Here is a 16,542-nt window from a genome sequence, read left to right on the forward strand (position 1 = left end):
CACTGCAGCGCCACATCTTCATGCCTGTTCCTATCTGTCCCATATCGTCAGCGGCAGAAGCCGCCGGCGCTGCTGTGAGACACAGAGCAGCCCTTGTTTACTGATGCAGACGATATTGATGTGAGCTGATTCCATCAGGCGACACTTTTGGATGCCACGTAGCCTGCCATCTTTCACTGCCTCTCTTCTAACTCCGCATGCTTTAGCCCCAAATGTATCCGCTGCGACAAGACGTACTTTCTCATCGTGTGCAAAAGGTCATCTAATATTCAGCAGTGAAAAAGTCTTTGGCCGCTACTTTACCGCTTGCTTTGACCACTACAACTTTAATGGACAGTCATTTTGAAACGGGAAACAAACCCAAATCTAATGAAAATAATGTGCTGTAAAATAGAAATAAAAACACAACTATGGGCGGGCTCTCGCGAATGAAGGCTGTCTGTTACGCTAATCATTTTTAAAGGAACACTTTACTTATTGATCCATTTTTAGCAGCAAAAAGTTGCTACTTTTTCAATAATTAATTTGGTGACGTGATTATTTTTCTATGTACATTTAATAACTTTTAAACCGATGTTAAAATGAATCGAACGCCGGCATGTTTGTTACACGTGACTAAATAACCCGGATGTTTACGTCACTAGTGTGTAAACGCTACACTATGGAAGCACTATGCAACGCAGCCGTGCATCTCGCGTCAAACCCGGAAGGATTAAACCTTATCGCTTCGAGCCAACACGACAAAATAACTCTACCGAAGGAAAGTCTGCCTTGGATGTGAAAGTTGTGGCGCCAGATGGTCTTTTCGGGCACAAAATAAACTTTGACGAACGAGTGAATCAGGCGGGGGGGTGAGTGGTGTTCGTGCGGGAGCTGCACATGAATGGACAATCCGCAAATGAATGTGTGCTGTCTGGAAATGAAAAAACTCGAGGATCGGTTCCTTGCGGACAATCTCAACTGCATCCTGGAACATCAGACATTCAACATGGCAATACTAAATAGACATTCTCAGGATAGCTTTGGTTGCGATGAAAGATGTGAAGAAGAAAAGTCTTGGAGGAGCAAATATCCAACAGGTAATGTGACACACAGTACGAGCAATGCAAAACGTGTGGAACTGACGAAATATTTCAGGAAAAAGAAAAAATAGTAAAATTAAATGTATCGTCGTTACAGCACCCAACCTCCCCTAGCTGTTTTTTTTTTTCTTTTTTTGCGGAGCGTCCCACTGCGGTCAGGCCAGCCGCCACTCGAAAAGACGAAGTCAAGCCAGCCGCCCCAACGATTGTTAATACTGTGCATTACGGTAACGTGCCGACGTGCCCCTGCGTTGGCCACCTTCAAATGAATTATGAAATAAAACAGTCCGTGCAGTATAATAACGAATGCCCCCCCACCCCCGAAACATGCCTACCTTTCGCTTTACATTTGCTTCGCTTCTCCGAGATCTTTCAGTGGCCGTAGGGAGACCTCGATTTGTGCCGGCTGTTGTGAGAGTGAGCTCCGTGTTGCTAGCAGAAGTAGCCGCCAGAGATCCTCCATCGGCTTGATTATTTCCCACGTCTGGTTCTTTAAAGATACTCGGTACTGCGTTGGGCTTTAGTATTAGGCGTGTGGCGTACCCCATCTCAAATTGTAACATATTTTGTATGTAAGTCCTCATGCCTGAAATGTTCGCTGCGCGCACGCCTGCTTGTCCTTCTACTCATGTCGGTTTTTTTTTTTTTTTTTTTTTTTTTTTTTTTTTTTTTTAGGGGGTCTCGCGGGTTTTTCCTTGCCGACGCCTTGCAAAATTTTGCAATACACAAAGGCATAAGTGACAGTTTGTGTCCTCCCCGTTGTTATGTCTGCGTGAACTACTGTTCGCCAAGCGAGTATACACACTAGTGACGTCACCACTCGGGGGCGTTGCAACACGGAAGTACTTCTATGTTGAAGAAAAGTTAAATAAATCAATATAAGGGTGTATTCTTCAGCTCTTATGCATTTTTCGTAGCTAAACTAACTATTTACTGCCGATCAAGCCATACATGTAAAATTAAAGGAGCCTTCCTTTAAGCAATACTAAATTGTGATTGATTATATTTTGGGAGCGATTATTCTTTCTCATCTACTTCACGTAATACATGTTCACTAAATGAAGTTCTCCATCCACCAATCAATCATCGGGCAGATTTTTCCTCAAGTCAGACATTAGTTTGGTTTTGTGATCAACAGACCAAAATGTGTCCAATTACCTCATGGGTCTGATCACATTTGAAGCCCCTTTGATGCAAACTGGTTGAACTGTGCCTCCGTCCATCATGTATGGTGGTTAGATTTCCCCCTCACCGTAGTGAACAGCAGCAATTATAACAAATGGATGAGTTCAAACCATCTGTGAGACATTTGATTATCACTGCAGAGCCTTTGTCGAGAGAGGGAGCACATAATATTTGATGTGAAATTGCACTAATGACAGTGCCTGCGAAGTGGCCATGCTCGAGGAAATATATCACACAATGAGAAAGTAACTGGAAGCTCCGAGAGGCAGATGAAGGTTTTAGCACGCGGCTCCGGGTGGCCTCTGTAGCCATCTCACACATGACTTGATTGGTGCTCCGAGTCATCAGCTCAGCTTCATGTTGCAGATGTTGAAACTAATGTAGCATGAAACGAAACGGATGTTTCCTCTGGTGCCTTTCCTCCACTCCTTTCGACAGTCAATGATATTTTAGGACTTGAGCAATTCATTTTCACATACATTATTGGTGTCTGTTTGTTATCTGTCAGTGATTCTTAATTTTGTTGGAGGTACCCCACCAGTCTCCTATGAGCATAAAATTGATTTTTTTTTTTTTTTCAAATTCAAGACATCGGTATAGAGAGTACAGGGAGAGTAGCTTTTTTTTTTTTTTTTTTTTTCAATCAAATCTGCCACTCTTTATTTTGAATTCAGAAAGTGTTGTCTTGTATGCCGCATCTCCATGCAGCTTATGGATGCATTTCTTTAGTTTTGCTAGATAGCTAGTTGTGCTTGACTATAACTGCTCAACTTGGCATTGCTAATCATGCATTTAGGACACGGATCACTCAATAACAACAACCACCACCACCAAAGCTCTTTTCTTATGATGGGACCCAGGGTCAGCAGATGCAATGAAAGCATCAGAGGGCCCCAGAATTAACACCTGCGGAACACCACACGTTCCGTTAAACATGTTAATTCATATTGCACATATTTGTCTGGCCACTCTCTTGAAGAAGAGAATCTTTAGCCATATAGGAGATGTATTCTGCATTTATTTCAAACTTTAACAACAACAATCAGCGTCAGTATTTGAGTTTGGTGACGTCTCAGCTGCCTGCACCACGTGTGTGACCTGTTACACAAATTGCCAAGATTGCTTGGTGATGAAGTGCTGACTCCGTGAGTGAAAATATTTTCGGATACTCATCTTTTTCCTCGCACTTGAATGAACCCTCCAAGGTGCGCACCTGGTCATCGTGAAACCGTATGACATTGGCCTCATAGTGCAGTGAGCGGTCTGAGCAGTGGCTCATTTTCCCAAGACACAACCACTCGTATTCATTTCAATCATGGATGTTAATTATGCTGTAATTCTTTACGCTTTGTGTACTTTGACTGAATGAACCTGGGAACTATTTTAAATTGTTCAAGTAAATGCATAGTGTCTCAAGTTAGCACACTTTTGTCAGAAATATACAGTACAAGTCCATGTGACTGAAAGGTTCACCTATATTTTCTTTTTGCTCGCCTAGGACACAGCGTTGGACCCTGGCGAAGATGTGGCTCTTCTCTCTGTGAGCTTTGAGGATGCCGAGGCTACTCAAGTCTTCCCCAAACTTTACCTTTCGCCAAGCGTTGAACAGTAAGTTTAGTACATCATCAGAATGTGCTTGCATTCAGCAAAAAGTGGGACTGGCGGGTCAGATCAAAGTTATTAGAAGGCCCGAAGTTAACAATTATTCACTAATATGCAGCTAGAAAGAGATACAAAAGTGTCTCTAAATACTTAGACGTCTGTCAGTCCATGCTTAGACAGATTCTTTATGAACGGAGAAAGTTGAGCGCAGTTGCAACTCTTCGTAGGAGTGGCCATCCTGTAAAGATAGATGATCATCACAATATTTGGGTTTTAAAAGGGTTATTGCCTGCAAGTAAACGTCGTCTGTGCCTTTCATAGTGAGTGCAAAAGAGGATACCTGTGATCGTTTGTCTAAATTGTTTGCCTTTTCCTGCTCATTAAGACTTTGCGTGATTATCTCACTGAAGTGGGCGCGTGACGGGATTTTATAACGCGGCTCAAGCGCATTTTGCACCTGCTTTAGCATCAGTTGGATTCTGCAGCAAAGATCTGCTTAAACATGCCTGCTGTCCCTGACACAACCATGTTGCTTCAAATGGTTGGCCATGCCTGATATATTTCCACTTTCATGACTTTTTCGTGTCACAATGCTCAGCTACCGTAAGGTTTTGTCTAGCCACATACTTTTGTCATCACTGAATTTTACAGAGTTGCCAGAATGCGACTTGATGTAGGAAGGTCTTTAAGTTTCTCTGCTGCACTGCTCGCCATGACTACCACTGCGTTTAACTAGTTTGTGTGGATTGAACGTGCTGCTTCATGTGAACACTTTTTTTTTTTTTTTTGAAACCAATCAATCTGCGGACCATTATGCACTGAACCGTTGTGAATGATCCGTACGGGTCACAAATCAAAGATGGCCCGTTGCACCACTACTTGTCTTGGTTGAGTTAGCGTATGTTTACATCCGTCAGGTCAGTTTATGTGCGAGTGCCCTATTGAAGTAATACATGCTTGTGGGTTTTATATCGGGAATGTATGTGTCTGTGATCACGATTTTGTCGCACCAATGAGTGACGCTCATTTGCGCAGGCGTGCGTGTGAGAGGGAGAGAGAAAGCGGGAGAGCAAGAGAGAGAGAGAGAGAGTGCCAGGTATGGGCCCACTCTGACCCCAGGGCCCATCGGTCTGGGCTTTCGTGCTTAGAATAATCTTGACCTGATGTTTATTTACAAGCACACGCCCCGTCGCACCAGGTTAACAGACCTCTGCCCCTCCTCGTGCGCCTCTCCCTCCCCTTGTTCAGCGTTCTCTCGTCTCCTCTCTGCCGCCTGTGTTTGTTTTCTGCTCCAGTGTTTTTTCCTTTTTATATTATTAGATGCTTCCTCTTCGATTCAGACATAGGCATATGTTTGACCACTTAGATCTCATCTTATCTTTCATTGACAGACATTTACTCATGTCCCATAAAATTGTGATTAAATGCATATTGTTTGCATATACTGGTTCATCACAGTTTTTCCACTTGCAACCACGAGCAAATGCAGTATATTATGTGATGCACACACTAAGGTCCAAATCCGTGAAGAATGTGCTGCGTCCGCTAAGACCTCTTAATATTGCTCAATAATTGGACCCACAGTTTTCTCCCTGTTAACGTCCTATTCACTGAGGATATTGTTCTAATGATATACCGACGCAAACACGCCCACAAAACGGACAGCTTGGAGCAAATTTGCTCCTGATTTACCACACATGCCAACGGATTTGCGCCAAGAACACGGCAGTATAGAAACGGTTGTGAGAAAGATGACATTATCAGAACGCAAAGTTGGACCGAGGTGGTCGAAAAGCGTTTTCCTCATTTAGCGCCGTTAAGCTGGAGGTAGAGGAGAGGACGACGACGACAACAACAACGTTATTCATTCATTCATTCATTCATTCATTTAATGTCCATAGAATACAAATTTTTGTTGCGATCATTTTTTTTATTATTATTATTGTTTCAGAGGTTGACATGGCCATACAGTAGAGATGGATTTTCATATAGCATAACGGATGCATCTATCATGTGCAAATGAAGGCAAAATGACCCCCCAAAATCTGATGCTTAGTGGATTACATGATTGATTGATTGATTGAATTCTGTTTTATTAAAAAAAAAACAACAACAACAACAACCTGTATTTGCACTTCAAAATGTTTGCTTTGTTCTTGTTTACCGCAGAAACTGATGTTTATGTTTATGTGCAGCACTTTGAATACAGCAACGCCTGTTCTTAAAGCGCTTTATAAATAAAGTTGAGTTGAGTTTATTATCTGTTCTTATTGCTTCTGTAAATGTAAATTTCCCAGAGGGAGCAATAAAGTCAAGTCTAAATTAAATTCACATGATTTTTTTTTCATCATCTTCTTATACATCGCTTGTATTGGATCTCATTAGTGTGCAGTTGGATCAGGGTGGCCACTTCGCATGTACTTAAGACAGCCTCACTACCAACAACCCTTCCACTTTTAATTACATACATATTTTGCTTTGCTGTGGCTGTAAGGGGTTCTAGTTTAAATGTGCATTTTGCGAGCACTTTCAGCATACATTGTGTGTACTTTATTTTATTTTTTTTTTTTTTTTTTTTTTTTTGCAGTTTTGCTCAAGCTTCTCTCCTCTGCCAGTTACATGAGGAGATGAGACAGAAGGAGGCTAAAGGCAGTGTGGTGCAGCTTTTGAACTGAAGAGCTCTGGCGCAGAAGTATGAAAAAGGGTGGTTGACGGCGCTGCAGAGGGGAGGGGGGGGTTGATAAATGAGGAAAGCAACAGTGCAAATGCAGAAGCTCCATAGTAGCACTTAGAGCCAAACTCTCATTTGCCACCCTCCTCTTCCTGCTCAATGTTGGGCTCTTTCTCTAAAGACATTTGCACATATGCATATCAAGGCCCTCTCTGAATATACCCCGTTACATGCTTTTGTGCACCTTTTTGTCAGCTGTGTGGGAGTGTGTTAATTCATGACCCGAGGCGGCTTCTTCACTGTTGTTTCAAAACAAATGATTGCATGTGTGTACGAGTTTGTGCATGATTGCATTTGCTCGTATTCATCATGGATGCTCCTTAATTTCACATGGGAATGCGAGTTAGCCCGCCTTTTAGCATACTTGCGTTGATGCAAATTGCTTGCCCTGTTCGTTTCCCTACGTGTCCTTGCTGACCCGTTTTTAGTCTCGTAGCATGCTCATTATCTCTACATTGGCTCTGCTCAAGAGGAAAATGTGTTTGTCTGCCGTATTTTTCTGACAGACAGCGACATCCAGCATTTAATCACGTCGGCTTACAAATTGTTTAAATCAGTTTTTCACTTTTTTTTTTGTGGTTTTACGAAATCCAGCAGATGTACTGTAGCATTGGTTTGGTCTCCATCAATTGAACGTAGCAACATGAGTACATTTATATCTATTTTTTTGTCTGGCCCTTCCTCCATCCTCTTTCTGTCTTTCTTTTCCCGCTGCTCTGTCTGCCTTTCTTTTTTCTTTTTTACCTGATTTGTTTTTCCAATTTAGAATTTTGCCTTCCGTCTTATCTTTCCAAACCGCCCGCCCCAACCACCTCTTTTGCCTTTTTTTTTTTTTTTCTACGTCTGCAGCCTGCTTCCTCTCTCGCCATCTCTCTCCATTTTCCATCACTCCCTTTCCTCCGCTGATCCCTCTGGCTGATCCTCAAAGGGAAACGAGTGAGTGAGTGGGACTTAAAAGCAAGAGAAGCGCTCCGCTCTACCCAGCAAGGTCGTCGCTCACTCGACTGAAACACAGAGAGGGAAGATGATATATATAAAAAAAAAAATCAACACACTGGAGAGGATCGCATTTCCCTCTCTCTCTTATTTTGTCTTCCTTCCACCTCTCTCTACTCTTCTCTCCCATCACAACTGGGTTGTTTGATATCTTACTTTCATTCTCCGTCGGTAGGGGCTGGCATCTAAGAGTGCTGAACAAAACTTGTAAGCCCCCCTGAGCTACAGCGTCGTACCTATGTTTCTATTCCCACTAGCTCCCGCTTTCTTGCTCTCTCTCTCTGTCTCTCTCGCTGCATTTTCTTCCGCTGTCTTCAAACAGCCCGGCCGTCACCGTAATGTTTTCGGCCTTACAGCAAAGGAAGAAAAAATATGTTGAAGTGCCCCGACAGACACCCACATTTTTACCAGGACCGCGAGCGCATCGTGTATGACGGCCCCGTGCATCTGCGCCTCTCTTTGATGGGACTGTATGTGTTGCTTTTTCTGGAGCAATTATTGATTGTTGAGAAGAAAAAAAAATCACCTTGCTTAAGATTCATTTGTTATATAATGTTTATAAGCCACCCAGAAGGAAATATACTGTGAAAAGCATGACTTTCATGCTAGCAAGCAATAATAGACCCTTAAAAAAAAAAAAACTGTGGAAAATAAATCCTAGCTGCTGTATAGCCGTCTTTGGGTATTTGTTTTCGAGGTAAAGGTGGCAAAATCGGTGGATGTTCAGAAGAGAGGAACTTGAGAGTAACCATGTTTTGAACAACGCATATTTAGCGGCCGGTTAGTTAACTCATTCACTCGCAGCCATTTTCACATTTCGCAATCCCATTCGCTGTTTTACTGGATTTTGACTGATTTTGCAAGGCCCACAGAATATTGTCTTCTATTGCTATAAAAGCATGGAACCTATCAAAAGAAAGATTAAAGTCTCTTCTTTCACCAGGAAAAAAAAAAGTATGTTTCTATCTGTTTCCGTTTTGCAGCAATTAGCATTAGAAGAGAGCTAAGTTTCATCAGTTTTCACAAATCTATTTAAAATTCTAAGTAATTGAGCTTTTTTTTCGAGATGGCCTTGGTTGATATCCTTTGCTCTGCTGCCACCTGCTGGCCGTTTGTGTAATAACTACCATTTCTTTGCAGTTGAGAGGCTGCATCAAAGCCTTCTGTATGCTCTAGCATTAAAAAAAAACAAAAAACAAAAAACAAACGTATAAATACGTCTTTGGGACACTTACAACATAAAAAAAACGTATTTACACGTTATTGGGAGCAAATGAGTTAACGGCGGGTTAAGGATTTAACCGGCGGTTAGGTGATTAATAGTGGTTAAAATAACCGAGAATTGAACAACCGGGCCCCAGGATGGGTCGTCACTCTGCTTAGGTGGTCATTTTTTTGTCCTTCAACCAGCCACTACTGGGAATGTTCAAACTCAGATGATATCATGCTTCTTTTATTTTTTATTTTTATTTATTTTTTTCTTAACGAAGCAATTGTTTGGTTCAGCAGTGATCATTAAGACCTTCAAATTGACAAAGTAAGTTTCTTGTGTGGCTCCCGCTCCAACTGTCTTCTGAGCAAACGCATCCATCTTTTCACGTTCACTTCTTTTACCTGATTGTACCGCGCCCGTGAGATGAGCTGGATACGTCTCTGCTTCCCCCAGAAAACCTGCTGCATTGCATAAAAGAATCGAGTGGGCACCGTCTCTGCCCCCAAACCAGATTTAGGAGCCCGGAAAACTCAACACAGAGAGACAGTTTTAGGCTGCGGTGCACTAATGTTTGTGTATCTGCATTTTGCCTTTAGGTGCCGGCTCGCATGTTTGTGTGCTCTGGATGCCGATGTGTGTGCGTTTGCGCGTACGTGCCTGTGTGTGGGTGAACACTTGTGTGTGTGTGTGTGCGTGTCCCTTCTCCAGGGTCTGTCAAGGTGTTTTATAGCCTTTGAAAATTGTTGCATTTCGATCAAATATTTTTCAAGGTTTTGTAAACATCTCGCCTCAGTCTGATGAAATAAATGTAGCGCTAACCAGCAAAGCCGGATGACGCTACTCGACACCATCGCAGACACTTAGCTCGCTGTCGCACAAGTCACCCGCTGACTGCTCCTCTACTTTGTCTCCTTGAGAACTTCAGAGTTTTTTATTTTAGTGTTTCCTCGCATGGCATTTCGTATTGCAGTGGCTTAAAAAGAAGAGTTGTCTTATCATCATTATGTGCACATCTGACTGATTTGATATATATTCCTCAACTTCTCAAGTCATGTTGCTCCTCTCCCAGATTGTTTTGGAACATGTTGCAAGCATCAAATTAAAAACACTCAGATTACTACATTAAATATCTCGTGTTTGTAGTGTATTCAATTGGAAAATTTGCAAATGATTGTATTTTTTTTTTTTCGTTTAAGTTTTACGCAACATCCGAACTTCGTATCAGTTGGGGTTTGTAGGTCTCTTTCTTACTTGTGTCCCCCAATTTTGGTCAAATTTCACGTTAGGAGCCATTTCACTTTACAACTGAACTTCCATTGTTTTTGAATTGTGGATGGTTCACAGAAATCTGTTGATTTCAAAACTTTTTTATTTATTTTTTTGGTTTGACAATGTTCTCTGTTCCTCCTTAACATAATTACCTGTGAGACTAAAAACCTTTTGTATAATGATTGACTAATTAGGCAGGAGTCACCCAAAACTACCTCCACTGAACTACAAAGTCTGTAGTACATTCAGAATGTGCTACAAGTATCATTTTCCACAAAATTTTGTACAGGGCCGTGGGCACTTGGAGCATAATTGTTTCACTTTTACAACTGGGTTGTGTGTTTTCGTCCGTTATTATTTGCGTACCGTGTTAGAGGTTAGGGATGTAACGATAAGGGCGATATCGTGATATTAAAACTGCCACAATAAGTCAGGTTGATTTCCATTTGTGCAGTTCTAGCACCCTCTAGTGGCTAGTTTATTAGTGTAATTTAATTTTCATTAGGGATGTTTTGTTTAAAATATATGCTAATTGTCAGATGAAGGTGAACCTAATTTGCTTGTGAAGCGATCAATGTGTGCTTGTAGAGATTGTAGGTGGTTTATATGCATTGCGGTTATGTACAAAAGCACAATATTGTTGTTGTTTTTTTTTTTTTTTACAATATTGGGATATTTTTTAAATATCGCCAACTCCCCCACAATATGGTGATAATTATCGTATCGTGACCTTCATATCGTGATAATCGTATCTTGATGTTTGGCTATCGTTACGTGGCATATGTGATCCTGGGAGGTCACCGCCGTATTTGAGGAAATGGAAATGGAAATGGAAATGTTGCTGCTTTGAAAACGTCATCTGAATTTACTCCTTTGCTTTATCGTTCACATTGGTTGATTCATGATTCATATCTGCCCCGTCTGCAAGTGAGCTTTTAACTGCTCTCGCACTGTCACTGTACGCGCACGTATCACACGCACAAACAAATCCCCCCCATAAACAAACAAGCTGAGCCTCGTCACCATCCACCTGAGTCACAGAACATAATCTCCCTGGTTGATGAAGTCACATCGAGCACGAGTGTGTGTATGTTTGTTTTCATGCGTTCATGCGCACTACTACTGTAAATATGTCGTACAGTAAGTAAGCCGCGTTGCTCAAAGGGGGTCATGCCAGGCACCATGTTTGCATGACTCCAGCCTGTGTGGGTAGTGGGGGAGAGCCGTGTCACCAGTCAAGACGGGAGGACACTTTCTCAAGTGGTCTTAGGACAGGTGATATATATGTTTTTATTTGATTTTTGATTTTTTTATACACTCAAATAAAGCATGCTAGTCGCAATAAAGGGAGCAACTGAAGGTCTCGTATCATAATGAATCTTATCCAGTCTTGATCTGACATACTTTTCATACAGAAAATCTCGTGACATGCAACCAACTCACAATTTGAGATCCGAGTAAAGTGAGTTATGAGCTCAGTCAGGAACGAACCGAGCTTGTACATTAAGGTACTGCTGAATGCTAAAACAATGATTAGCATGTAAGAAATGAAAGAAATAATGTTATCCATTCATTCATCTCTGCCACTATGTCGCTGGCATAGATGAATGAACCAAAATACTGTACATGGTTAGTCGTAAAAAAAAGAATTATTTTCAGACCAATGAAGTGAAACTGGATATTTTACCCTGACACACTTAATGCCCTGTAATGGCGGCACGGTGGGTCGGGAATCACTGTATGAGACACGCCTCATACGCTCAATAGAGGTAGAAGTAAATAATTATAATTGTAATATTTTCAACTATTGAAATATTCATTTTGCTTTCATTCAAACTGACGATGAAGCAACAAGTATTGAGTGTCTTAATCCCGCTGCAAATTAGTAGTTAAGTTGACGATGAGGGGGGCCTCAAAACAACATTTGAAAACACGGGATCACTATGGCAATGACGTGACCGTTTTAAACTCCACTTTGCTCAGCTCTAAAATTACATGTTAAAATTACACGGACGTTTCTCCAATCTTTAGCCTTAAATGACTGATGATGAGTCTTAAGACGTCAGACTTTGATTTATATTCTAATTAGAAAGTGTTGAAATGTTTGCTGTGTGCCTTTAGTTTTACTTTTTATTCTCTGGGGGCGGAAGCCCAATGCTGAAGTGTGTGGTTGTTGTTGTTTTTTTGCTTTCATTTTAATTATTGACTGCATATTGTTGTTTCATAACAGGAAAATATATGTGAATTGATCTTGAGTTATGCTTGATATATGTGGAGAGCTGTTCAAATGACTACAGTCTCATTAGTCTCCTTTTGAAAGAGGCTTGTAAAAGTAAAGCATATATAACCCTTTGACACAAATGAGTGACAAACTGTATTTTGTTCCTCGGTCTGCATTTCCATTTGAATGATGCAACGCTATTCTTGGAACTGTGGGTGGATAGTTGGGCATTATTTAGATTTTCCCTTTCAAAGGCTCGTCTTTTCACTGCTGTGAGCAATTTCCAATCGAATGTTGCTCGCTGTATGGTAAATGCACAGCCTAATGCGAATTGTGTGCACAAAGCCTACTGTAAATAAATAGCATCTTTGAAACGCTGAAGAAAAAAAGAGGCAAGAAGCCGCTTCGTACCAGCGTGTGCGAATTGCGTTTGAAAAAGACAAACAGGTTCAACCGCTGATGTGATGTCATGACAAAGCGGCAGATGAGGAAGCAGCACTTTTGACAAAGAGGAGTATTGAGAGTTGCATCAACTCTCGTCAAAACTGAAGAGTCCAGTCATTGCTGACCTTTTGGTGAACTCAATGACAACATGTTTCCCATAAAGATTTGGGTGATGACGCTAAGGTGAAACAGATGATTCTGTGCTCCACCTTCCTCCCTATGACTCCCACACTCATACCTTATTTTTGATACTTTGCAGTTCTCTTGAACTTTGGTTTGACGTCAGGTTTGCAGTTAATCAAGATGGGGAAAAATGTGGGAACGTATGCTCATCTGATAACGTATTGCTGATCTGGGGGAATTTGTGGGATCATTTGTGTTTACACTAATTTTACTATTATTATTGAATTTATATTGCGGGAAAAAATATTCCTCAAGGTATATATTATATGACATTTAGCGTAATGTTGCACACTTCTTATACATCTTTCTATGGATTCTTGACTACAATTGTCCAGTTTGCCTCTGCTTTATAAATGACTTATCATTCCTAAATGTCTCATGACCATCCTGATATAATGAAGAATATGATGAAAATGGAAAGCAGCAGCAGAAAAATGCAATAAAAGCCAGTAAGCGGCTCTTTCAAGACCTTGAACTCGTCCTCGGGGTATTCCATTTTTATTTTGCCCCAGATGAGAGAAAAATGAGAGAGTGACAACCTCGCTTGGTTCGTCATTGCAGCAGCAGATTTCCCAATGAAATGAGCATGCACTGATCGCTAATGGGGCTAGGCTACAATAGTGCCAATACAAAAAGAGAATGAAGGGAGAAGCCTGAGTTGAGTCTTTGATAACATAATGTTTGTCTCCAATGCGTAGCACTTTATTAATTCTTTGACTGCCAAAAACGCTTAATAACGATTAGTAAAATCACGATGTATGCTGCCATAAACGTGAAATGACGTCATCTGTGTTTTTTTTTTTTTTGTTTTTTTTTTTCCCCCATCAATGGACGGAGCAACGTCTAAATGCAGCGCTGCCCGGTCAATGGGTTGTGGAATCAAAAACACCACCTAACTATGGCCAGCAGATGGCAGTATTGTGTCTCTTTTCAATGGGCTGCTGGTGTATGGAATTCCAATGAAATTTGACGGAATCTGATGAATGCTCGTAATCAGTGAAATGGCACTGTGCAGAGATTGGATTTTTTATTTTTTCATAACGTGTGGCAGTAAAAGAAGTTTTAAGTTAAATGGTCAGGGAAGGTTATTTGTTGATTTAAGTAGCCCGATATGTCTAACTTACAGGCTGTCCTTTTTGTTCAAACAGTGCTCTGGGTGGTGCCTCTGCGCTTCATATCCCAGCATTCCCTAGTGGAGGATGCTTGATAGACTATGTCCCGCAGGTCTGCCAGTTACTCACCAACAAGGTAAAAAGGCTTTCGCTGTAACATGTTGTTATTTTTTTCTTTGCAAATTACTGCTCAAGATTGAAATGTGCAAGTACTGTCTTTTAATCTCATCAAAATGTTTCGCAAACGTAGTGTTAAGTGTGACCTGGCCGAGCCAAATGAGTCAGCAATCGCACATAGGTACGAGGCAATAATGGTTCTGCAGGTCAAACTTTTATCTCTTTCGTTGATTAAAAGTTTCATTTTGGTGGAATCAACATTGTGAAGTGTTATAAAAAAATTGATTTTGTAAAAGGCACTCAACAAAGAAGTGAGTCATTATCTTAAAATATATCAAAACAATTGCTTATTACCCTGCTTTTGTCATAAATATCCACACTGGGAATCCTCAACATACGGGTGTCAGTATCAATCTGACAATTCCCTTTTTCTAATATTATTATAAATATTATATGAAGAATCCACAGGATTTTTCATAAATCCCCGTCAATTCTTGCATAGCAACAAAATACCGGCCTCTGATTGGTCTATTGTTGTTCATTCGAGTGGTGTAGTAGGACAAAGGCAGCATGTTGTATCACATCTGTGGTAATAATGTAATGAATAACGATGATGTAATTTGTAGCGTAGTGCAATCATTGATATGTCGTTGGAAAGCTGAGATCATTCTCGTTTATGATTATGCCAAAGCCTCATTTCTGAAATCTGGGTCATTGTGAATCATTTTGTTACGCCGGGTCACAAATGGCTTTTCAGGACATACTTGAATGTCGCCGTACCGCAGAACGTGTGTCCACTCAAGATTGTTTTTTGTCAAGCGCGCGTTTGTGTTGATGCGCGTTTGTGCATTCATGCGCGCGTGTCCGTCATCCGCCCCATGTGGGCGCTCTGGCCAACATCCACAGGCCGTCTGAGCGCTCCTCGGTCTCCGGAGGTTGACAGGTAGGTCTGCCGTGTAGACTGGATGTAATGCCAGAGGGGAAGTCAACATGCACCCCCCACCCCCATCCCGTGCATAAACACGCACACACCAAATGAACATTGCTTCGGCTGCATCCTTTCTGTTTACCTGGAGTCCCACGTGAGGGAGTCCCCGAATGAGCCGAGTCCCTCCGGTCCAGCAGCATTACGACTGATCAACAGCACAGCACATATATAACACTTGTCACGTCACGGAGCATGATTGCAAAATATTTTAATGTTTTGCGACTCTGAGGGAATGAATGCCACAAATCGGTGTTGAAATCTCAAATTGGCATTCTTAAGAACATCAGAAACGCTTCATCAGGCTACCATGGATCAAACCATACATATCCCTCTTAAGTCCTAATTGACTCTGATCGTACAGACTCAACATGAAGTGGAGTTATCTTTACTCTTGATTGGTCGGCTTCAATTTGAATTGTTTGAGAAAAGAGAAGTGAACAAACAGGGTTTGATCAAAACAACTTGTTTTACAATCTTTCTCGCCTAATCTATATCTATAATACTTGGGGAAAAAATCAAGACGTCTGTAATAAAGAAACTGAAGACAGCACAATCCCTCTTTTTTTTTTTCTAAAATTTGAAAACCTGTTTGTAAAAGGGTTGACGTCAATGTTTAGCCAGGCCCAAAGTGGCATCACAAATCACAAATCTGTTGGCCTTTGCAGTCCTTGGTTGGAAGGTTTAGGGTTTGTTTGTTTTTTTCGTTTTTTGTTGTTTGCCCTACGGCTAATAAAGAGGAATATACAGTAAAGATCATTTCTTTATTAGTTACTTAAGTTTGAAACTATGCTTTAATTCAACCAAGTAGAATGTCAAGTATGTGCAGTTACAAAATGTTGGACAACAACATGCAGATGTCCTGAAGTGGCAACAACGTTCCCTTTTCGGCCTCTCAATAGTTCACACAATCGTTTTCTTCTTTAGCGGAAGGGGAGGAAATTACAAATGCAGAATGGAGATGTGAAAAGACATGAAAGGGTTTTGCTGTTGGCAAAAATAAAAATAAAAATGCCAGCAACGGTGACAAATGATTGGGAACACTGAAGAATGCTTTTTCAAAGAAAACTATTTCGAACATTCCACAGGTGAACTGGTTAATTGGTAACAGGTATCGTTGGGTAGAAAAGGAACATGCCTGAAAGGTTCAATTGTTCAAGAGCAAGGTTGGACGTTCGCCATTTTGTGAACAACAACGGGAGCAAATAGTCCAGCAGTTTAAGAAGGATTTCATGATGAGAGAATCTGGAGCGATCTCTGCATGTAGGCCAAAAATCAACATGGAATGCATGCGACCTTCAATCCCTCCAGCAGCATGACCTTAAAAAACTCTGCATCATTGTGTATAGGACATCTAACAATGCAAGTTAAAACTCTCTCACGCAACACCACTGGCTTCTTT

General features: G+C 41.2%; 1 protein-coding gene across 3 annotated transcripts in view; it reads left to right on the forward strand.

Annotated features, from left to right (window-relative positions):
• The window catches only part of babam2 (BRISC and BRCA1 A complex member 2), a 79,415-nt gene that overhangs the window by 40,984 nt on the left and 21,889 nt on the right, over positions 1–16,542 (forward strand). For all 3 annotated transcript variants that reach the window (XM_077539936.1, XM_077539937.1, XM_077539938.1), the window contains exons 7-8: positions 3,766–3,875; positions 14,075–14,174. In XM_077539936.1, coding sequence (XP_077396062.1) covers positions 3,766–3,875; positions 14,075–14,174 — 210 coding nt within the window. The remainder of the gene's footprint in view (positions 1–3,765; positions 3,876–14,074; positions 14,175–16,542) is intronic.

Source organism: Festucalex cinctus, chromosome 12, assembly GCF_051991245.1.
Source record: "Festucalex cinctus isolate MCC-2025b chromosome 12, RoL_Fcin_1.0, whole genome shotgun sequence".
NCBI classification, from domain to species: Eukaryota; Metazoa; Chordata; class Actinopteri; order Syngnathiformes; family Syngnathidae; genus Festucalex; species Festucalex cinctus.